This window comes from Macrobrachium rosenbergii, chromosome 37, assembly GCF_040412425.1.
Source record: "Macrobrachium rosenbergii isolate ZJJX-2024 chromosome 37, ASM4041242v1, whole genome shotgun sequence".
NCBI classification, from domain to species: domain Eukaryota; kingdom Metazoa; phylum Arthropoda; class Malacostraca; order Decapoda; family Palaemonidae; genus Macrobrachium; species Macrobrachium rosenbergii.
This window is the reverse complement of record NC_089777.1, coordinates 47161673-47186420: the sequence shown is the minus strand read 5'-3', so window position 1 is coordinate 47186420 and position 24748 is coordinate 47161673. Positions and strand designations below refer to the sequence as shown.

The window sequence follows — 24748 nt, the reverse complement described above, 5'->3', positions numbered from 1 at the left end:
TTTGTTACAGTATTTCAAAGAATTTGTTAGAATCTATGTATACTTAACCAATTACCATATCCATCAAAATATCACCATGAAGTATGAGAAAACCGAAAAAATATAAGGTCAAAACATATATTTAACCCTCGAATTTCTTCTCAGTTAGCTACGGTATTGTTTTTGTCAGTATTTTTTTCTCATAAATATGTAATAACTTTCGATCCTCTTTTGTTTCAGTTACAATATTGTTTTCTTCATCACGACGTACTTATTGCCGATGCTGGTGATGGTGGCGTGTTACTTCCTCATAGGGCGTGAGCTCTGGGGTAGCAGAACGATTGGAGAAATGTCAGAAAGACAGATCAACAGCATCAGATCCAAGCGTCGAGTGAGTATGACTTCGCTGCTCTAACCTGCTTTCTTATATTGCGATAAATTAACATTTCCTGTCAGCAATGACCGACAGCGAATCATGTCGTATCGTTGATGTTAAAGAGAAAAATATTAATTTGTCTCTTATCGTTCCCTTGTTTAGAGTCACTGTTTTCGAATGTAGGTATAAAATATTCACTGTAACAATATATGAATTTAGTAAAGACTGCACAAAAAGTACATTTATGTTCTGTTTTTTTTTTTTTGTATAAGTACGCCTATAGTTTCTTAATTGACTACTCGTGAACTAATCACGCTGATATTCAATTATTTCTGTATAATGACATATTTGCGACCTGAGACTATTTCTGTATAATGACATATTTGTGACCTGAGACTAATTCATACTACATCGATCAACGTTTCAGTTACTGGCAATATGATCAACATACTACTTATCTTCAAAAAATTAATTTTATACCGTGTGCGCAGTTGTGAGAGAACCTGATTGTTTAAGGATGCCGCCTAAAAACCCAATAATCTTTAAAAATTGTTTGAAAAAAATTCTATGGCTTCAGATAGGGCTCAAGAATGTGTCCACGAAATATTATGCTAAAATTTGATATTTCTCTAGTTATATTTAGGTAGTAACAATAACTATATACCCATAAAACACCAGTAGCGCAAATGATTTAGTCTGGTATAGTTTTTTGAGATATATATTGTGAAAACTTCCTTTGAAATGAAATGTATAATGTCAATAATATCCTACTCGGCACCTTTTAGTTATTCTAGCCATGACAACGCAACGTCATACCATGACGCCGACTGTGGCCGAGAGTTGATATAAACTTCCAAGCTAGAAGGACACGTTTTTCATGCTCGCTAGCCTTGACTGAACTCTGTATTTTCTGTGTGTTTTTGTTTTTCACCGTGCCTAAAAGGTCCAAGAGTTCACTTCATGCTTCTAGAATGCGGAAAAGCCAAGTGGAAAAGTCCAGGCGAGAAGTAGAAGAAAGAGTTCAAGAAATTAGTGCCATAGAGGGAATGGAGCGACGGGAGAGAGATAGCTGTCGCCCATCAAACGGCGCAGGCAGCGATCTCTGCTGACCAGAGACCAACCACATCCACCCCTGAAAGCCTTTTATTTGTTCGTCACTACCAAAGGGCAAAGATATTTTAGAAAAAGAAAGCAGTAGCTCGGAGGTTGATATTATAGACGATCCTGAAAATAAAATGATCATAATAAGTGAAGCAAGACTTGATGAATTACTTGAATCACGAATCCCTAATTGTGAATGTAAAGTAATTCCCAGGATCCATTTGGCAAGGGATGGATATCGAGACACTAATAAAAAAGTGTAGGCAACTATGATACCCTAGAGTAATACCTTGCAGCAAGATCAGACAGGGGACCAGGAACCTAAAATTTATAAGAATGTGTCTTAGGCACATAAATAATCAATTAATATTCTTATTTATAATCATTTTGCATTAATTAATACCCAAAAATAAAAATTAAAACCATAGAATTAATTGTAACACAGTCTTTGAAGTCCCTTTTACTTTTTTATGTAACTAAAACTTTGAAGGCCCGTTTCTCAAAACATAAGTTTTTCGCTTTTAAAATGCATCTCCTCCTTAGTATTGGACCAATCTAAATGAAATTTTAAATATAACATGGGGAAACATGGTAGATTAAAACAAAGCCGGGGATTTTCAATATTTTGAGTTTCTGATTTTTGGCAATTTTTTTTTCTGTAATTTTTCCGGGAAAATTTCATTAAAAAAATTCATATCTCGAAAAATAATTGAAAATCAAAATCCCCGGCTTTGTATCGAAGGTCCATATGTGTTTTATATGTGGTTCAAATCTCATCCCTTAAAACCAAAAAGCAAAGGAGGAGATGCATTTTGAAAATGGCCATTTTTGGCCGAAAAATGCTCTGGCGTCACAAAACCTAAGGTCACTGAACAAAAATTTTTTCCCCAGAAGTTCCACACAATATCCTTTAACAAACCCCCTATATATCAACAACCTGTCGTTAAAAAAGTCGGAAACCGGCCGATCCCCTTAAAATGACTTGCTCTGCAACTAGTTTTTCAGATCTCAGTTTAAGTATTTCCATCAGATAGAGTCTCCTTATTTTTACTGCAGTGATATCCCTTGGATTAGCTTTAGGTAGTACATTCATGGAGCAAATATAGGAAATAAGGGAAGGTGAATCTCTTTTGTTATAGAAAGAGAAAAATATTGTGGATATCAACTAAGGAAAGTGAGTGATTTCGGGCTTGATATGGGCTTCAGACTGCAAGGTACATCGAAGAGGAAAGTTGCGATTAACCAATTTTATTTTCTTGCAATAGGCTGTACTGTTGCTCTGAGTTTGTTGATAACAATAGGCTCTCAGTGCATTACCTCTCGTTTCTTTAGATGGGTTCGCCTTGTAAGAAGTCAGTCACATCGAATTTAGTAAACACTGCCATAGATCAATTATTCAAACCGCCGCAGACATAATTGTCATCACAGGTGACTTGAGTAACATACTGAGGGCCACCATTATGAAGTTTCCTGAGAGGTAAGAGATGATATGATTTCGATGATTGCACAAATAAGGTGACTGTTATTATTCCTCCTTTACCTCACCTGCAGATGTCGAGAGGGGTTTACGTAATGGGATCAAAACGCGGAATGAAACTGTAAGCAGGTTGAGACATACTCGGCAATAATTGGTTCCTTTAATGTTGGGTAGATGGTTACAGATCAAGGGATGAGCCAGTACTGTCCTTGCCGGACTCCGTGCAAAGAGATACACACAATCAGGAAAACATATCGTACAACATTAGGCTAAACATTCCTACAGAAACAAAGGACAATAACCTGTTCTTTGGCATTTCAGTCATGGATTCGTGTAATGTTTGTTATTGATGATGAACTATAGAGAATTGTAATTTAAAGAGTACAGATTAAATGCTTTATGAAAGGAATAAGGCTAAACTGGGATTTTGTTAAGAGCTGATATTACTCTTGAATAAAAAAGAATACTGATAAATAAAGATTTTAGTTATCAAAATGTTGATTTTACAAATCAACACTTTTGATTTAATCGTAATTGAAGTAATATATATATATATATATATATATATATATATATATATATATATATATATATATATATATATATATATATATATATATATATATATATATATATATAAATATATATATATATATGTGTGTGTGTGTGTGTGTCCATATCAACACTCTCTCTCTAATATAATAATCTCAAAAATATCTATATATATATATGTTATATATATATATATATATATATATATATATATATATATATATATTCGGTGAGAACATATATCAGGGCGGTGGCCTATAAATGTTTTTCAAAAAGGACCTCATTCAAAACTGGATGGGTATCTAATGGAGTTGACAAAAAAAAATTCAAAAAATTACCCTTGCTTTCTTGGTCAACCAGTCCACATTATCAAGTATCCATACAATGAGCAAATAAATTAGTCGGCTGTATTTATATCTGTGTGCTGGGTACTTTTAATCCTATAATCACCTAGCTCTTCCTGTGTGACCTCACACCCCTCTTGACCTTGGTCTTTCTCTGATCCCTCCTCAAGAATGACCCTTTTCCGTGCGTTCTCTTACGTTTTTCTTCGTTTTCCTTGCTACTGTGGGTATACGATTTTCTAGATATGCTGTCTTCAAAGCCGTTTCCGGTGTTCCCTGCCATTTGTTGTTGGCGCAAGTTATGAAGGCGTTCTCTACAACCAGTCTAGATGTTTTGTTGGTGTTCCTGTACAGAAAACTCATATTTTCCCAGTCTATTCTGTAATAATTTTCCCAACAGTGTTTGGATGCAACTGCCGACGTCTGATTATAATGCCTTATATTCTGCAGATGTTGTTTGCTTCGCTCTTTACATGATTTGCCAGTTTCGCCATAGTACCCCTCTTCACAGTCTAGACACGTTGCCATATAAACCCCCTCTAATCTCTTCCCCTCTACCGATTAGAGGGGGTTTATAATGGCAGTTTTTGTGTCTAGATAAAGAAGGGTACTGTTGAAACTGGCAAAATCATGTTGAAAGAGCGAAGCAAACAACATCTGCAAAAACATAAGGCATTATAATCAGACGTCGGCAGTTGCCAAACACTGTTGGGAAAATGATCACAGAATAGACTGGGAAAATATGAGTTTTCTCTACAGGAACACCAACAAAACATCTAAACTGGTTGTAGAAACGCCTTCATAACTGCACCAACAACACGATGGCAGGGAACACCGGAAACGGCTTGAAGACAGCTTTTCTAGACTGGAAAATCATATACTCCACAGTAGCAAGGAAACGAAGAAAAACGTAAGAGAACAACGGAAAACGGTCACCTTTGAGGAGGGATCAGAGAAAGACCAAGGTCAAGAGGGGTTAGGTCCACAGGAAGAGCTAGGCGATTATAGGATTAAAACTACCTGGCACACAGGTATAAATACAGCCGGACTATGCATCTGCTCATTGTATGGATACTTGATAATGTGGACTGTTTGTCCAAGAAAGCTTGTAAGTTTTTGAATAAAAACTCCATTAGATACCATCCAGTTTGAATGAGGTCCTTTAGTAATTCTACTAGTGCACAGAACAATTGTGTATGTGATAAAGGTAATATATATAAATATATATATATATATATATATATATATATATATATATATATATATATATATATATATATATATATATATATATATATATATATATATATATATATATATATATATGGTGTTTCCAAAATTAGAGGCCCCCTCTACAGAATAAACTAATACTGTTATGGGCAAAAACAAAAGTGATTCAGAACAGGTATTTATTTAAGTTTCTCTCTGAGTATTTAATATTTTGTGTGGCCACCATCTGCCTGTACCACAGCCTGCATTCTTGAAGGGTATGATTTCAGCACATCGCAAAAAGCTGAGGCTCAAACTCCATTTCCCTGAGCACTTCGGTCACCTCTCGTCGCAGGTCGTCGAGGCTTGGTATACCATCGTAGTTCACTGTGCACGCTTCAACACGATCCTTTAAGATAATAACAATGTTTTCACACACATTAAGGTCAAATTCACTTGACGAGAAGAAATCGATACCACTGTTTTGAAGCAGCTCCTGTGTATGAAGAGCCTTGAAACATGGTGCCTTATCATGCAAAAATGTGATTTCTTCAACAGATAACACATTTTCAGGATCTTTGAGGAATGAAAATACTCCACCAATAAGCACAGTTTCTCTGAAGTATTTGCCATTCCATGACCGTCCTTTTTCTTTGATGATCCACATTAACCATTTGGCTGTGAAACAGAGAAAAATTCCCAAACATTCAGGAAATTTCACAACTTGGCGATAGTGCACGTCATCGCTATCATCCAACTTTGCAGCCCAAATGGTGTCATTTTCATAATTTGTCTTCCTGACTGTGTAAATGAAGAATTCATCTGATGCAGCAACATGGAGAAAGTCAGCTTCATCCCAATCTTTAAAAAATGAATCACAAAACCATGCACGGTCTTCTCTCAGTTGCTGAGTGATGTTGGCTTGCTGATAACATGAAATGGCTTGATACCAGATTTTTTCAACTCACAATATACAGCACTATAACTTCTCTTCTTTCCCCTTTTTGTTTCTTGTTCAAACACCAATTTACGTAAAGACTTTCTTGGTCTACCCACTGCCTCAGCTATGATGTCTTTTGACTCCTGAGAAAGGACTTCAGGCCTTATAAGATTCTCACTCTTTTCGCGATGACAGTCATGTGGATTTTTGTTCCAGTTTCTTTTAACAAAGGATTCATCTCTTTTAATGTACTTAGCTATACAGGAACGTGCAATGAAGGATGCGCAAGCGTCCCTGGCCTCTCTGACGGTTATAGCCCGGATTCGGTCAATCCATCTGATTTCCTCCGAGTCGTTAGCCATGGTTGTATCTAACTTCGCCACTTAGTCTGAAAATACAAGAAATGTAGAATGAAAAATAGCTTAATAGAAGCTTAAAATAATGTATTTGGAGATAGGCTACAGCAGAAAACTTCATAACTTTCCATTTGTTCTGTGGAGGGGGGGACTCTAATTTCGAAACACCCGGTATATATATATATATATATATATATATATATATATATATATATATATATATATATATATATATATATATATATATATATATATATATATATATATATATATATATACTGTTATGGGCCCACACCCATCAAACATACACAAGTCTCTTAAAATACAAATAAAGTCACTTATGACCAAGTCCACAATAGGTGGAATGGCCGCAACAGGGTGTACAGAAAAATGATAAGTAAAATCAATAAAACCTTAATATTTAATACAAACTTTTAGAAAGAAATGACCACTGAGCCTCTTACAAAATACATTAAATAAACACAAAAATCAACCACACACTGAAAACATCGAATAACAAACACACTTACACCAAATTAAGACAGACTATGCAATTACACTTTAAAGAGAGGGCCCTGAAAGTAATAGAATGTCGAAAGGCAGAATAACCTAACTTATTACACACTAAATATTTATCAAAAAAACAAACTGCTTCCCTTAAGTAAGCTCTAAACGGTGGTAGTGGCTAACACAGCCTTCAAATCACGGGTCAAGGGGAATAATATATATTTCTAAGACCTTACCAAACGTAAGAGAGGTCCCCTTGGCAAAATAACCTGGCCAAGGGCACAGACTGAAGAAAGAATCACTTTAACGTAGCAAGACAATCAATGGACACGGCCATCCGACAGGTAATCACACCTTACCAGTTGGCAGAGAGGTCTCCTTGACAAAATAACTGAACCAAGGGCGCAGACTGTAGAACAATCAATCTCTCAAAGAAGGACAGCAGCAGCAACTGAAGAAAGGCAGATCTCGTAATCCAGTGATAATCCCAAAATAAGTCAAGCCCTCACAATGTTAATGGTCCAGAAACGACTGACTCAGTCTTGGCGAGACAGCGCCGAATACAGCTCCGGAAGAGAAGCCAACACCACACGTGAAACTAAAACAAGCTCATTGAAATTAAAACTATACAACAAGTCAGAAATGTCGGGGAGGAGGAAACAGGTCATTACGTTCCAAAAAAAAAATTACTGCCAAAATGCCTTATTCAAAACAAATTAATATACGTTAAATTTAACACATACTGACACCTCCTCACCCCCCAAAAAAAATTTTCCACAAGAAAATTTTTCTACAAAATATTGAACTTAACTCAAAATTCAAAGAAATATATAAAAATGCTAACATAGCAATTCAATCTATGTGAAATAAAACAGGGACAATAAGAAAAATTAAAGTATAATGACAAAACTCAAAAAGTCATTAAAAATACTATATCACAATGCCGGCAAAAATAGATTAGAGATAGTGGCAAAAATTTTGTACCACTTTCAATACAGTCAATAGATATCAAATATTAACCTTAATACTAAGACTTAAAGCTAATACAAGTAAGTAATTTATAGTGACCACGCCAAAAATAACATCAGTATCAACATACGAAGAAATATAGTAATATCCCCATGAACTCACAAGTGGAGTGGTGGGCACAGGTTAGCAGAGCACCAATGTTAACAAGACTAACCAATTATTAGACTAAACCTAGATAACCGACAACAAAAATATAAATCAACCACAATGGGGCTAGTGTTACCTCAACCGTAGCGCCTAAAAAACGGCCGTGCTGTGCTACAGACCCGTGAGCCCGTGACCTGGCTAAATTATTCTGAAAACGCAAATATCAGTTAAACAAAAATAAGGACCAAAACCTTAATAGATTAACCTTAACTTAGTCTAGGTCACCACTCATACACCAGCCTGTAGCGCCTAAAAAACGGCTGAGCTGTGCTACAGACCCGTGAGCCCGTGACCTATCTAAGCTATGTAAAGAAAGAATTAATGTGGACCATTGGCATAAACAAAGAACAGGGACATAACAGTATATGATTGATGATTTATAAAAACTAACCATCAATCACCAAAAATAAAAAAAAACGTAACACACTGTCCACATATCAATGATTTACTACACACTCAATATTGTGGCCCTTCACAACACTTTCCAATAATGCCTCTTTTCACTCCAGAGAGCGTCCTTATTCAACACTACTTGTTTTTGCGACTCACTGAGTTTCAAAGAGCGTCTTTTCACTACACTTCACTCAGTTTTAGTGCCTCTACACTTCAGAGAGCGTCCTCACACTAAACGGGTTTGGGCCTTAAATACACACATCATTAATGGACATGCACAAGGCAATGGTAACACCTTAAAATTAACCTGGACATACACAAGACACTGGTAACACCTTAAAATTAACCTGAACATACACAAGACAATGGTAACACCTTAAAATTGAATTATTTCATAAACAAAACAAACACCTGACACAACATTATTACAACACACCTGGAAACAACACACCTGGAAACCTGTACATTTAATAAATTTATAGGATCAATCAAATCAATTAATATAAATATATACAAAACAACTTTACAAATAATAATTAACGAAGAACAAAAAGGTTTTTCTCAAATTAACCTATCGATCAGTCACTGATGTGTGACAGCGCATCAGCGACAACATTACTTTTGCCTGGAATGTGTGAAAAGCTAAAATTCCATTCCTGGAGCAGGAGGCTCCAACGCATCAGCCGTTGATTTTTATTCCTAAACCTGTTCAAGAAAATCGACGGATTATGATCCGTTAATATTTCAATTGGAGTCCCTGTAGAGGATAAATACACCTGAAAAGGATTAACAGCTAAAATTAATCCCAAAGTCTCTTTCTCTACAGTCGAGTATTTCCTTTGTGCCGGGGATAACTTTTTGGAGAAATAGACAACAGGATGAGATACTCCATGAGCATCTTCCTGCAACAAAACTGCTCCAACCCCAACATCACTCGCATCAGTAGCAAGCGAAAAGGAACGTCAAAATCAGGGGCTTTCAATATAGGAAATTCATTAGAACCTGCTTTAATTTTTCAAAGGCATTTTGGGCATCATTAGTCCATACAAAAGTCACATTCTTACGTAATAAATTAGTCAGGGGCTCAGCGATATCAGAAAAATTCTTAACAAATCTACGATAATACCCTACTAAACCAAGGAATTTTCTGACATCCCTGCGACACTTCGGTATTTCAATATGCCTAATAGAGTCTACGTTTGCCTGTTTTGGAGCCACTTTCCCAAATCCTACTTCGTGACCCAAATACACAACCTTTGCTTTGGCAAACTCACTCTTTGAGGTTTATAACCAAACCAGCTTTCCTAAGTACCTGAAATAAGGCCTTAATACGTTTAAGATGGGTGTCCCAGTCATCACTATAAATCACAATATCATCAATATAAACAACACCCCTCTAAACCTTGGACCAAAGTATTCATTAACCTTTGAAAGGTTGCAGCAGCATTCTTCATCCCAAAAGGCATTACTTTACATTGGTAGAGTCCTCGCTGCGTTACAAACGCTGACAAATCTCGTGCCCGTTTGGACAGCGGAACTTGCCAATACCCCTTTAACAAATCAAATTTAGTTATATATTTTGAATTCCCTATCCTGTCAATACAGTCCTCTATCCTGGGTAAAGGATAACTATCAGGCTTTGTGACCTCGTTGACTTTGCGGTAATCAAAACAAAGCCTGAATTGACCATCCTGTTTCTTTACCAAAACAACAGGTGAAGACCACGGACTGTTGCTGGGTTCAATCAGCCCGTGTCGTAACATATAATCAACCTCTTTATCCACAACATCATTTTTAAATGGATTTAACCTGTAAGGGGATTGTTTTACCAGAGTTGCGTTACCCACATCCACATCATGTTCAAGGACACTGGTCTGTCCTGGAACATCCGAAAATAAATCCTTATAACAAAAAACTAACTTTTTCAAAGATCCCTGTTCTACTAAATTCAAATGTGAAACCATTTCTGAAAAATTTTCTAAAGAATGTTCATTATCACTAGGCCATTTGGCACCATCAAAACAATCATCATCAAAATTACTCACGTCTGGAAAAGAAAAAGAATTAATACCATTACACTTTGTAGTATCACCAACTAATGCCACGGGAATAACTTTGTCACGACCTTTATAAGCTTTTAACATATCTATGTGACACAGCTGGTAGGGTCTCCTCCTTTCAGGAGTTTCAACTAAATAATTAACATCACTTAATTTCTTTAAAATTTTCCACGGTCCTGAAAATGAAGCTTTTAAAGGGTTTCCTGGAATGGGAAGCAATACCAAAACATTATCACCCACTACAAAATTACGCTCCTTAGTCTTCTCTGTGAAAAAGTATTTAATTTTCTTTTGGCTACACAATAAATTTTTACCAGCAAACTTCCAAGCCTTCGTTAATTTATCACCCAAATTACTAACATAATCTAATAAATTTATATCAGGGGCGTCCCCCTCCCAAAATTCACGAACCACATCCAATGGACCACGCACACAATGACCAAAAATAAGGCTGAAAGGTGAAAATCCTAAAGATTGACTCGGCACTGACCGAAATGCAAAGAATAAATAAGGTAGTTCCTTATCCCATTCGGAACCATTAACCAAACAATATTTTTTTATCATAAACTTCATGGTTTGATGAAATCGTTCCAAAACACCCTGACTTTCAGGATGGTACGGAGAAGAAGTCACATGTTTAATTTTTAATTCAGCCATCTTCTCCCTAAATAATTTACTCAGAAAATTAGACCCACAATCGGACTGAATTACTTTGGGCATTCCGAACCTGGTGAAAAATTCAATTAATACTTCAACAATTTTAACAGTTTTTACATTTCGTAGTGGTATTGCCTCAGGATATCGAGACATCCTATCCATAATTGTTAAAATATACTGATTGCCACTACGAGTTTTCGGCAGAGGACCAACCACGTCAATAATTACCTCTCTGAAAGGTTCAGAAACAACAGGAATAGGATGTCATGGTGCCTTTGGAATTGGTTGATCAGGCTTCCCGACCTTTTGACATGCATCACAGTTATTTACAAATTTTTTAACATCATCTTTCATCTTAGGCCAAAAATAACTTTCACACAATTTACGAGTGGTTTTAAAAACACCAAAATGACCAGCCAAACCATTTTCATGAGGCAATGTCATCAACTCCTTTCGATAAACAAAAGGAACCATAATCTGTTTAACAATTTCACAACCTGTGTTAATGGCATCAAAAGGTCTATTTATTCTGTACAAAATATTATTAATTATCTTAAATCGAGGGACAGTCAAATCAGTAATTTCGCCAGACTCAATTGCCAGGTCTTTAAAATCTGCTTTCTGAGCTGTAACAAGTTCCTTAGTAGTCCAATTAAGTTTATTATCCAACACACCACTATCTACAACTAAGCTATCACTACGATCTAAACTACTCAAATCAACATCAACTACCGACTCTGCCGAGTCAACACTACTAGCCTTCGATCAGTGACTACAGATATTTCATTACTGGAATTTAATACAATAGGGAAAGTTTTATTTATTAGGCGACATCATTCCCTAACACCAAATCCACATCTTTAATAGGAAATTTATCAATAATGGCCAGTTTTAAATAACCTGAAAAAGACGGGCATGATAAATAAAAACTCTCAACCGGGTAAGACCTGACCGTATCTGGAAAACCACTTAACAAAACATATTCCTTATTTGAACATTCTAAATCAATAGGTAAAGATTCTCTGAGAGTTAAAGACTGAGCAGCCCCAGTGTCACGCAAAATTTTAACCTTTCTTTGCTCAGTCGAATTCCCAGAGCGGACAAAACCATTAGACAAAAATTTCTGAAAAGGAGCCAGTGACTTATTGCCTAGTCATTGATTATTAGAGTTCTCAGCCACTGACTCGTTCTCATTCCTTCGAATGGCCATTACCGGTCGTCTTTCGGTCCTTTGTAACCTTTTAAATGCATAACACATGCTCTTGACGTGTCCCTTCTTATGACAGAAGAAACAAGTCAAAGTTCTCAACTTCTCCGGGTTATCTGTGGTCTGCCTTCTATAGCTGTTAACAGGAGTAGTACGAGAACCATAATTGTCATTAGGCCTGTTATACCTGTTCTGGTTACTACTCCTGTTAACTCTCACCCAACCAGATTTCTCATTTCTGGTTACCTCCCCTATCACATTTTTATGAGAAAGGAGGTACTCATCACTTGCAATAGCCACCTCCTGTAAAGTTTCTAATTTTAACTCTTCGAGATGTACCTTCACTTCATTAGGCACGGACCTTTTAAACTCCTCAACCAAAATCAATTCTTTTAATTTCTCAAAGTCCGTCACCTCCTTAGACTTTAACCAGTCGCCAGCAAACTGGTCTTTAGCCCTGGCGAACTCTACAAAAGTCTGCCCTCTTTCCTTCTGTAAATTACGGAAGCGTTGTCGGCAAGCTTCCGGTACCAACTCGTAAGCCTTCAAAACTATGGCCTTCACAGAATCATAATCTGAGGACAGATCTTCGTCCAAGGTAACGTAAACTTTCTGGGCCTTACCTAACAATTTAGTCTGAATAAGAGTGGTCGAATACTCCTTTGGCCACTCCAACCTTGAGGCTATCCTCTCAAAAGAAACAAAAAACTCTGCCACGTTGACTTCCTGAAAATTTTGGACTAACTTTAGAGCTTCAGTTAGATTAATACAAGGCATTGCAGACACATTATGTTGGGAAGAAGAAGAACCCCTATTACTCAATGCTTGCATAGCAAGTTCGTGATGTCTCTCTCTCTCTCTCTCCTCAGCCTTCAACCTTTGGAGATCTATTTCCATTCTTTTCAACTGAATCTGCCTATCTAAAAGTTCTACTGACACTGCTTCCTCCACCTGCCTAGTCTCTGGTTTACATTCTGCCTTCATCACCTTAACCTTTTCATAAACTTTAAGAAGCAACAAGCCCTTCCTAACAGACCCATGATTTTCAATTTCAAAAAATTCTGCTACACACTCTAAATCAGACTTATTCAAGTCTGCCAACCTGTCCTGCCACCCCTCTCCACTCAAGAGCTCCGGGATATTCAAATCAGCCATAGTAAATTAATTGCACACAAGTAAATATATAGATGTATCTCACAAAATATACCCAAAAACAAACCAATACACTGTACACCAATAACCACACAAATATCCTACCACGGTCAAAAAAAATTATAAACACCGATCAACACAAAAATATAGGAGAGAAGGTATTACTATGCTGCAAACACCCCGAGAATCCACTTTATACACTCTAGTGACTACAGGATCCAATAAATCCTGGCAAGGTCGCCAAATGTTATGGGCCCACTCCCATCAAACATACACAAGTCTCTTAAAATACAAATAAAGTCACTAACAACCAAGTCCACAATAGGTGGAATGGCCGCAACAGAGTGTACAGAGATGGAATCAAGGAGGATAAAGAAAAACTGAAAATAAAACCTTAATATTTAATACAAACTTTTAGAAAGAAATGACCACCGAGCATCTTACAAAGTACATTAAATAAACACAAAAATCAACCACACACTGAAAACATCGAATAACAAACACACTTACACCAAATTAAGACAGACTATGCAATTACACTTTAAAGAGAGGGCCCTGAAAGTAATAGAATGTCAAAAAGTCAGAATAACCTAACTTATTACACACTAAATATTTATCAAAAAACAAACTGCTTCCCTTAAGTGAGCTCTAAACGGTGGTAGTGGCTAACAGAGCCTTCAAATCACGGGTCGAGGGGAATAATGTAAGAGAGGTCCCCTTGGCAAAATAACTGGGCGAAGGGCACAGACTGAAGAAAGAATCACTTTAACGTCGCAAGACAATCAATGGACATGGCCGTCCGACAGGTAATCACACCTTACCAGTTGGCAGAGAGGTCCCCTTGGCAAAATAACTGAACCAAGGGCGCAGACTGTAGAACAATCAATCTCTCAAAGGAGGACAGCAGCAGCAACTGAAGAAAGGCAGATCTCGTAATCCAGTGATAATCCCAAAATAAGTCAAGCCCTCACAATGTTAATGGTCCAGAAACGACTGACTCAGTCCTGGCGAGACAGCGCCGAATACAGCTCCGGATGAGAAGCCAACACCACACGTGAAAATAAAACAAGCTCATTGAAATTAAAACTGTACAACAAGTCAGAAATGTCGGGGAGGAGGAAACAGGGTCATTACGTTCCAAAAAAAATAATTACTGCCAAAGTGACTTATTCAAAACAAATTAATTTACATTAAATTTAACACATACTGACAATAATATATATATATATATATATATATATATATATATATATATATATATATATATATATATATATATATATATATATATATATATATATATATATATATATATATATATATATATATATATATATATATATATATATACATATATATATATATTAAAATTATAATATTATATATATATATACATATATATACACATATATATATATATATATATATATATATATATATATATATATATATATATATATATATATATATATATATATATATATATATATATATATATATATATATATATATATTATCATATATATATGTAAATTAAATTATAATGTAAAATAATTTGTTTTCAATAAGTCACTTTATATATATATATATATATATATATATATATATATATATATATATATATATATATATATATATATATATATATATATATATATATATATATATATATATATACATACACATGTTGTTACATATTTGTCTGAGTATGGCAAAATTAAATAAATATTGGATGTGATTTCCACCTTAATGGACACTTGCCCAGTAAAAAATATGTAATAAAATGCAACACACAAAAGGACTTACCTCAGAGTTATATCTAAAACAAAAGGGAGGGTCGCCATGACACCCGCAGTTACATTAAATTGCTTTATTTCACACAGTTCAAGCAGGGGAAATAATTCATGACTAGTAAGCAATCCAGCAAGACAAATGCAACAATAAAATTAAGACAACTTCACATTACCGGTTTTCAGAGAAATGAAATATTTACACATTAGTAATGGAAAAGGGAGCCCTCGGCTCGTGAATACACAGTTCTATCTTGCAAACAGTTGCAGAAGCAGGGGCTTGCTTGTAGCAAAGTTTAATTAATTGTCTTCTAAGGCAGAAACACGAGAGGACAAGATAACACGTCCCTGAAAATAACTTTCCCAGATAAGGATATGTGCATGGAAGATTCTCTCACTTGCAATAGTCTATCACAATGGAGGGGTGATTAATTCTATGTTATTGAGCAAAGGATTATTTCATCAATAAACTTAATTTATGCGGAGAACACATATTTAAGTAATAACTTGTTATCAACAAGGGATTTACTTTGAGAGATGAATTATGTGAAAAGGAAATGAGCGATTTAGTGAGAGAAACAGTATACTGGTACTCAATTGCTAATTTCAGACTTACGGGCAATCCAGATTGCAAGTATACTTTTGAAAAGTCATTAGACGATCCACTGTGTCTTCAGTTAACAAGTGAAGGGACTGCTTGTAGTCCAGTTCGCTTGTGACCCAATACCATCGGGTGGCAAGGCGCCAAAAGATATGGCCTGAGATTCGGGACTTAGCAGGTCAGTGGTCTTAACTCTAGTGAGTTCGAGCGCTAACTGCTTTCTCTCGGCCAATTTTTGGATGTTGTTTGTCCTATACACCCTCAGGCCATGAAAATGACCAATCTCAAGGCGGGAGTGCAGGGCATTCCTAGAAAAACAAATAAGAACAAGCAGAATGAAAGCACATAGATACAGGTCTTCAGACAAGGATATAGAGCGAATACTGGTATGCCTCTTCCCCAATGTATTACTAAATCCTACTATATGACTTAACTTTTTTAGAAACTACACCCAAAAACTCTCCCCTTCTAAGTTGGTCCGTGGGTCTACCTCCCTCCCCTGCTCTAAGTTATCCTATTCAAGCAAAATCGATATCTATGGATGCTTGCAATAGGGCTCAGTGGCTGCGTAACATTTATAATATATATATACATACATACATACACACACACACACACACACACACATATATATATATATATATATACATATATATATATATATATATATATATATATATATATATATATATATATATATATATATATATATATATATATATATATATATATATATATATATATATATATATATATATATATATATATATATATATATATATATGTATATATATATATATATATATATATATATATATATATATATATATATATATATATATATATATGTGTGTGTGTGTGTGTGTGTGTGTGTGTATGTATGTATGTTATGCCCTAAAAACAAGGTCAGATTGGGTCATAATCTCTTACTACATCTTGTTAAGAACAGTGCCATATCATCTTACATCCCTACCATTCTCTGGTAGCAATGGCCAGCATTGTATCAGTACATTCTTTCTCTCTCGTCGACTCCTCTCACTGTATCTATCCTCAAACAAAGGCCTATTGGAATAAAATGCCGAAATACAAAACTAGACTTTATTTGCAAACTTATCAAAAGTATTTCAGCAAAAGCTACGGTCATGAAATGGAGAGTCTCATACCCCATAAAAATGGAAGTCATAACTAGAGAAAACTCAGACTTACAATCAATCGAATTAATGATTCTAGACCAACCAATACTAGTGACTAACACCCAGGTCACTGAACAAAATAAAAATGTCATGATTACCCTTCACCAAAATAAATGTCATTAGTATGTTAAAAGAACACCATTTCCAAAATATTCGTCCCCACAGAAATCAAGAAATCAACCAGAATTCTTGTTAAAAGAAACAGCATATACTAAAACCTGAAATGGTGTATAAAAAATACACTTAAAACTGAAAAATGCATAATGGAGAACAAAACGGAAAAATGCTTAATTGAGAACAGAGGGGTGTCACTGCAACGTACAATGGGTATTCCACATAATATCTGAGTTTTCTTACTCACATTCTATGGCCCATAGAGACTGTTCCTCACAGTGGCTGTTCTTATTCACCAACATAGCTCAAAGAGCAATCACACCAGCCGCAAATCGAAGTGAATAGCAATTGTATTGTTCCTCTATAATATACACATTAGAGAGTGCTCATGTGCACATACTCACTTAATAACCCTCCCTTGAAGAGTGACGACACCGTCAGGTTCAGTGTTCGAAGGACTCTGCATTCAGAATCCACAGATATCACAAAGCTTCCATCAATCTGTCATGTTGAACCCATGCATCTTGACCATGGTCCGAAGGCACAAATGAACAAGCCAGATACCCGTTGTATCTAACTGCGGAAAATACTAATGTGAGCATAAAGACCACCTGCACTGGACACACCTTTTCACAGGCCAGCAATTAGTTTGCCTCAATGTTAATAAGAGCTCGGCCCACCTACTCCTGGGTGTCCCTGCCCAGGCATGACATGTCCACAACGAAAGTTCAGTTAGGGCCAGCTCAAAAATCATAGCAAACAATATGCACTAGATACGAAAGTTACTTGTCTCATATGCTCGACTGTTATTCCAATAAACATTTCATTGCAGAATGCATCTCTTCACAGCTTGCATTCTTGACAATCCAAATATTCTGGATGGCTTGCGACTGCACATGCCCATGTTTCTCTTCACATCTTGAATTCTTGATGACCCAAATATCCTGAACGGCTTGCGACTGCACAAGCCCATGTTGAATGCGATGCCCATGAATCCTTTGTGTCAAACAGATGTCTCTCAGCAATGATAGTGACTTGTAGACGTCCTGCCCTACATCTCCCAAAAGACCATGGATCCTCTCATGAAGGCGCAGGCATAGAAACCTGCAGGCATAACGCAGATGGCCCCCATATCCAACTTGTATTTACTGAGGCTCATAGAAGTCATTCCATAAGGCGCTGCTGCGAGGAAGTGCTGTATAAAGTAAGTCAGTTATGTCGACAGTCAACCCAAAAGGTACATAGTCTCCTCACCATCCCATACTATTACTGAATCATTAAAACCACTAGGGAAGGTCGTATTATAAAACTATGAAGCAATTTCAAGTTATTAACTGGAACTTCCACAAGTAACCCCCTATCAGGTACACTAATTTTAAGATATTACCCATACAAATTCTTCCTCGTAAAAATTACTTGAGAACCATACAGATATACTGAATTCATTAAATTCAATTCTAAACAACCGAGAGCTAACCAAGAGGTAAAATATCTCAAAAAAATTCCACCTTAGAAGAGGCAATCTCTGCCTTAACCTGAGTTTGAATTTCTGATGACACAGATTCCACTCTTTTCTCAATATTCAGCAAGGTAGTTTAACAGGAAGACAAAGCTACCATAACATCTAAATCTCCTCCCCATCCTATCAACTGTGACCAATAATCCATTTAAAGAAGCCATTAAAGTCTCAAAACTCTCCCGTAATTTCTCATTACTATCTTGCAAATTCATCAAATACTGCCAATACCTGTTCAGTTCTCACCCAAATTAGCAATTGACATACTAGCAATCGCTCCTATGATCATAAAGGCTCCAATTACCAAGGTGCAGCCATTTTACTCCTTCTAGAAGAGAACTGAAAAGTCGAAACACCTAGATTTGGAAGTCCAGTTAAAATCTTCCTAATCCTATCCTGAACCCTAACCGCTGTAGGATTAAGTTCGGTTAGGGAACCCCATAACAGACCAGACAGATTCCGTCCGATATTCATCTCACGCCCCCTCCTCCCCCCAAAAAAAACCTAAGCAACAGAACGTTATTCTGAAACTCTATACTCAAAGATATTGTGTCAGACAACAACCACACATCGTAATCCTCTTCTATAATAACACCCAGGCGTAACCTCACTACGAAATTAGCCCATGCCACGGCACCCAAAGTTATGAGAATAAGAAACTTTAGCATATAAACAACAAAAGAAAGAACCTATAAGTATCAGATCTCGAAAATGGAAAAAAAGCAAACAAACAAACAAGAAAAAACCATATATCTATAAAACTCTATGGTATTTTGCACTTCAGTTTAACTAAGTATTGCAACATACAAAAGCAAAAAACTGAACTCAGACAATTAAAGATTTGTATAACTCTTCGGGCCAACGTCCTCCCCAATTAAAAAAAAACTACAAGTCACTTCCCTTTAAAACCCATTAAAAAAAAACAAAGGGAAAGAGAGGGAAAAAAATTATCAGAACCACAGTACATCACAGGAATTAATCCATAAGATTACCATTAACCTGTCTTTTTCATTTTGGATATATGTGTCAACCGAGACGCTCCTGTATTCACATCTAGAACAACCAGTCTATTCCGCTTCTTTACTTCTACAACACGAAAAGGACCTTCAAATTTAGGGCCTAGCTTATAGTTCAATTGATTTCTGACATTTAATTTCACAAAAAAACCCTATCTCCCACAGCAACTTTAACTCTATCCAGCATTGCATTGCCCCTATTCACCATATCCAGCGTTTTCATTTCAAGATTCCTAGCAAGACACGCATATCCCTCTTTTGCCATGGAGACAAGCGCCCTTACAGTATCATCCCCCGATGGAATAGGTAACAAATTGAATGCACCCCGCACTGGGCAATCAAACAGTGTTTCATTGGAAGACATTCCAATGTTATCACTAACCACAGAATTGATGCTATGCTGCACCTGTGGAATATATCAATCCCAATTTATATCATTACCCACTACAGTCAACCTGAGGGCCTCACTTACCTTCCTATTTGCCCACTCACATAGTCCATTGGCTTCTGGTCTACAGGGAATAATAGTGACTTTCCGAATGCCCTTTACATCCGCAAGACACTAACGTTTTGTTCACAAATTTCCTCCCATTATCTGTAATCAACACCTCAGGAACCCCATAATGACAAATATATCCATGAAAGAATGCGACTGACACCTCTTCCGCTATTTTATGCTTCAAAAGAAAAATCTCTATGAACCTAGTTAATGGCCATAACTAGATTCACAGAAATTGGACAGAAGGTCCATATGGACCCTAGAAAGCGGCCTGCTGGGAACAGGAAATGACCCCAATTTACAAGAAACAACCCTCGATGGCTTACACTCATTACAAGCCGAACAACCTCCTACAAAGTCTTCCAATGGCGTGAGCATATTCTTCAAAGAGAATTGTCCCGGTATATTCTGATATGTTTTCCCAATACCCAAATGCGGACTGCCAGACCTACAGTGAACAATATCCAGAACTGTAGGCGCTAAACTCCTAGGAACAACTATTTGCATCATATCACCCTTATCCTCACTATTTCTATGTCTGTACTTATTCTTCCTAACCAACAAATTACCCTCTAATTCAAGCCCTGCAAAAGGCAACTTATAACCCTTCCTAACTAATCCCCCTCTAAGCATCTGCCAAAATCTCATCCTCATCCTGTTTACCTTCTACTAAACTAATATCCCAGTCTATGCAATCTCCAGATACATTACATACATGAGTACAATCTGCATCAGAAAAACTTCTACTAAGGGCATCCACTACAACATCATGTCTACCCTCTATATACCTAAGTTTGGCATCAAAATCCCTGATTGTCAGATACCACCTAGACCTTTTAGGGGAAAGGTCCGGCTTATTGAAAAGAACTAACAATGGCTTATGATCCGTAACAACCTCCACTTGATTGCCTATCAATAAGATCTTAAAATGAACCAAACTAGACACTATGGCAAAGGTCTCTTTGTCCACTAACAACCATAGCCATTCTTTACTAACCCCTGTCTTAAACTTCCTACTGTCAAATGCAATCTGATGGAGTCTTACATCGAACTTCTGCATAAGGCATGCCCCTATACCATCGTAACTAGCATCTGTCATCAACGTAAAAGGACGTTCCAAATCAGGAAACTTCAACTCTGGGGGATTCACTAAGGCATCATTATCTTCTGAAAAGCCAATTGCTGTCCATCTCCCCATACAAACTACACATCATCCCTCAGGACATCTGTTAAAGGAGATGCTAGAATAGAAAAACCTTTCACAAACCTACGAAAAAATCCAGCCATGCCTAAGAAAGACCAAATCTGTTTTTTATTCTTATTGAGTAACAAAATCCACAATTGCCCTAACTTTATCATCATTCACCTTAAGACCCTCCTTAGAAATGACATGACCCAAATATACTATCTGCCTCTTCAGAAAATTACACTTGGCTAATTTTATCTTCAAACCCACTAACCTAAGCCTCCTAAAAACCTCCTGAAGAACCTCTGAATGTTCCTCTACCAAATCAATGGCAACTAAAGTATTGTTCATATATATATAAATGGACTTCCCTAACAAGCCATGCAAAACTGTATTCATTAGCCTAGTAAATGTCATAGGATTACCTGATAAACCAAACGGCATTCACGTGAACTCATAATGCCCCTTCAGCAAAGAAAAAGCCGTGTACTCTCGACTCTCCTTGCTAAGAGGTACTTGCAAGTACCCTTGCATCGGATCAGTTGAAGAATAAATATTCTTGCCCCTAATCTCAACAAATAAATTTGGCAAACAAGCCATGGGGTAACGATCAGGAATGGTTTTCTCGTTCAACTTCCTAAAATCCACACAAACTCGGACTGAACCATCCTTCTTAGGCACTGCCAACAATGGAAAATTAAAAGGTGAGGAGCTGGGCGCAAAAATGCCTTCCTCCTCCCACTTATTAACCTCTTGCTCTACCTGTTCTCTAATCTTAAAAGGAATCCTATATGAAGGGACAAAAATAGGCTTAGTCTTATCCTCTAAATGAACCTTGTGTTCTAACACATTCGTTAACCTTAACTTATCCCCTTTAAGTTCTACTATGTCCGCAAACTCAGCCAGAACATCTTCCACACCCTCAACATATTCTTTATAATCAGCATTGGCTAAATGATCCCTAAAAACCTGCCTCCTAGCCTGTAAATCTGCTTCTGAAAAACTACAAAAATCCCCAACAATAGCAACTGAATTATGTTCATAAACTCAGTCAACAAAGGCAATTGCATAAGTACCCTTCTGATAATTGCAAACTGAATCATTACAGTTTAGCAATTCCACCCAAGTATCCCCTGAACTCGATACCTTGTTTATAGAACCCGTGCACACTACCCCCTTCAGCTTTTTTCCACACTCATCCACACACACCTGTCTGGATTTGTGCACTTCTTTCACTCGAACTTTCACCATAGCAACCATACCAGGACCTAGAACCACATCATCTAACAAAACCGGCTTATATCACTTCTTGTCCACCGACAATGCTCACCATCCACCCACAAATTCTCATGCACACACGATCCATTATCATCATCCACCACACCCACATCCATCCCTTCGTAATGCACAAAAACACCAGGTACTCCAACAGTTATACCACATACTCCTGTATGAACCAAGATTTTGTCTCCGGCACGCTGGATGACCCAGTAACAAAGTATTCACCAAAGCAGCCTTTCGTATAACCAAAAAAGGTTCTGTAAAAGTTCTATCCCCTAGAAATAAATCCACATCTACGTATCCCAAAACCTGCAATCTATTTGCTTGGACATCACATACTGTCTCTTTAGCAGGTCTCAAAGAACAACTGGAAAACATCGATCGGAACAACTCATAATTCATCAAATTAATCACGGTACCTGTATCAATAAATATACTTACATTGACCCATGCACAGACCCTTTTACCACTGGCTTCGCCTCTGAGGGTTCCCCCAGAAGTCCTGTATCACAAGAAACACCCATCCAGTTTTCCTTTACAACTGATCGGTCTTTCAACAATGCTCGCCAATCACAAGATCCCCTCGAAAAACCCCCTTGAGAAACTTTCTTACCTGAGCTACCAAAATTCCGAAATTATCCTGTCTAAGAGATTGACAAGACCGCCAAGGGTGACCATAACTCTTAGAACCGCCACAATATTTAACGTGGCAAAATCTCTTAATGTGTCTCTGCATATTACAATTAAGACAACGAAACCGTGGGGGCCGAGAACTCAACCCAACCATCGACCTCTGGCTTTTCCAAATTTCAACAAAACCCTTCAAACTGTGGACTGTCTCCGTGCCCTACACAGCCATAGGCTGACCTACAGAATCTCTGAGTATTATTCCTTCTAGCCACTTTCACAGCTTTCTTCTCCATAAATAAATACGCTAACTCACTCTTGGCTGATCACCAATACAAAATTTCCCGAGCCCTGTGGAAGGAAACCCCTTAAAGGAAAAACACAAAAGAAAAAAAATTCCCCCCAAAAAATTCCCACATGGGAAGAAACCCACAATGTTAATTCCCTTTCCTCTAACAATTAATCCCCAAAACTCAAAAGGAAGTACTTGTTAAGCCCACAATTAGTTCAAAACCCCATGGGGAAAAAAAAACAGACGGGCCGAGTGCACAGCTGACCACAAAGTAGGTCAAGATGAACATCGAGTCTTCAAGGGCAAACACAAAATAAATAAAAAACCCAGTCCACCCTCAAGTAAAGAGAGCGGAAGTCTGCCCTCATGTAAAAAAAAACAACTCGAGCAAATGGAAGCGAGAGAGAGAGAGAGAGAGAGAGAACAAAAAGAGAAACGAAAAGAATTTGTTCTCCTCCCTTAAGTGAAATATCTCCCCTATCTCCCCAACACATCCACGATCTGAACCAATGTCCAGAAAAAAAAAAAATGCTGAGCTTGCAAAACCTTGAGACAGTCTCATTAAACCACCATCATCAAGGCAAAAATTGCCGAGTAAGGTCACAGCAACAGCTTCCCCCTTTGCATACATGCATGTATGTACCCAAAATAAAACATGTACATATGTACCTGCAAAAAAAAACAGTTTAAAAATCTAAGAAATATACACACACTCGCAAAAGAAATATTTACTCACAATAACCCAACACCCGTCAAATAAGTTATTTCCCAATAATCTAAGCCCCCAAAGATAATACAACAATTAAATAATCCCCCTATTAAACCTAAACACCGATGCAAACAGCCGATTGCTAAAAAAAAACGAAACACATAGGCAATGCCCAAAATTCATAATGCTCTTCATATCAGGATAGAAAGCCATATCAGAAACTCCCGGCCAAACTAATGACGTCGCATTGATCACCCAGGGGATGACGTCACTACTGCTCAATGCTCTCAATGCCCAACATCAATTCAAACAAGGCTATGAAAAAAAAATGCCGAGATAACCAGATTTGTTCACTTCAAATCTGACACTAAAATTAACAATAAAAAATATAACACTTATGTATGGTCTTGACAGCCAAAGTGTGAAATCCTTCCATCA

The 24748-nt window shown here is 36.9% G+C and overlaps 1 protein-coding gene across 1 annotated transcript in view; it reads left to right on the top strand.

Annotated features, from left to right (window-relative positions):
* LOC136825539 (tachykinin-like peptides receptor 86C) overlaps positions 1–24748 on the top strand; it is a 279402-nt gene that overhangs the window by 227950 nt on the left and 26704 nt on the right. The window contains exon 6 of the mRNA XM_067082133.1: positions 220–370. Coding sequence (XP_066938234.1) covers positions 220–370 — 151 coding nt within the window. The remainder of the gene's footprint in view (positions 1–219; positions 371–24748) is intronic.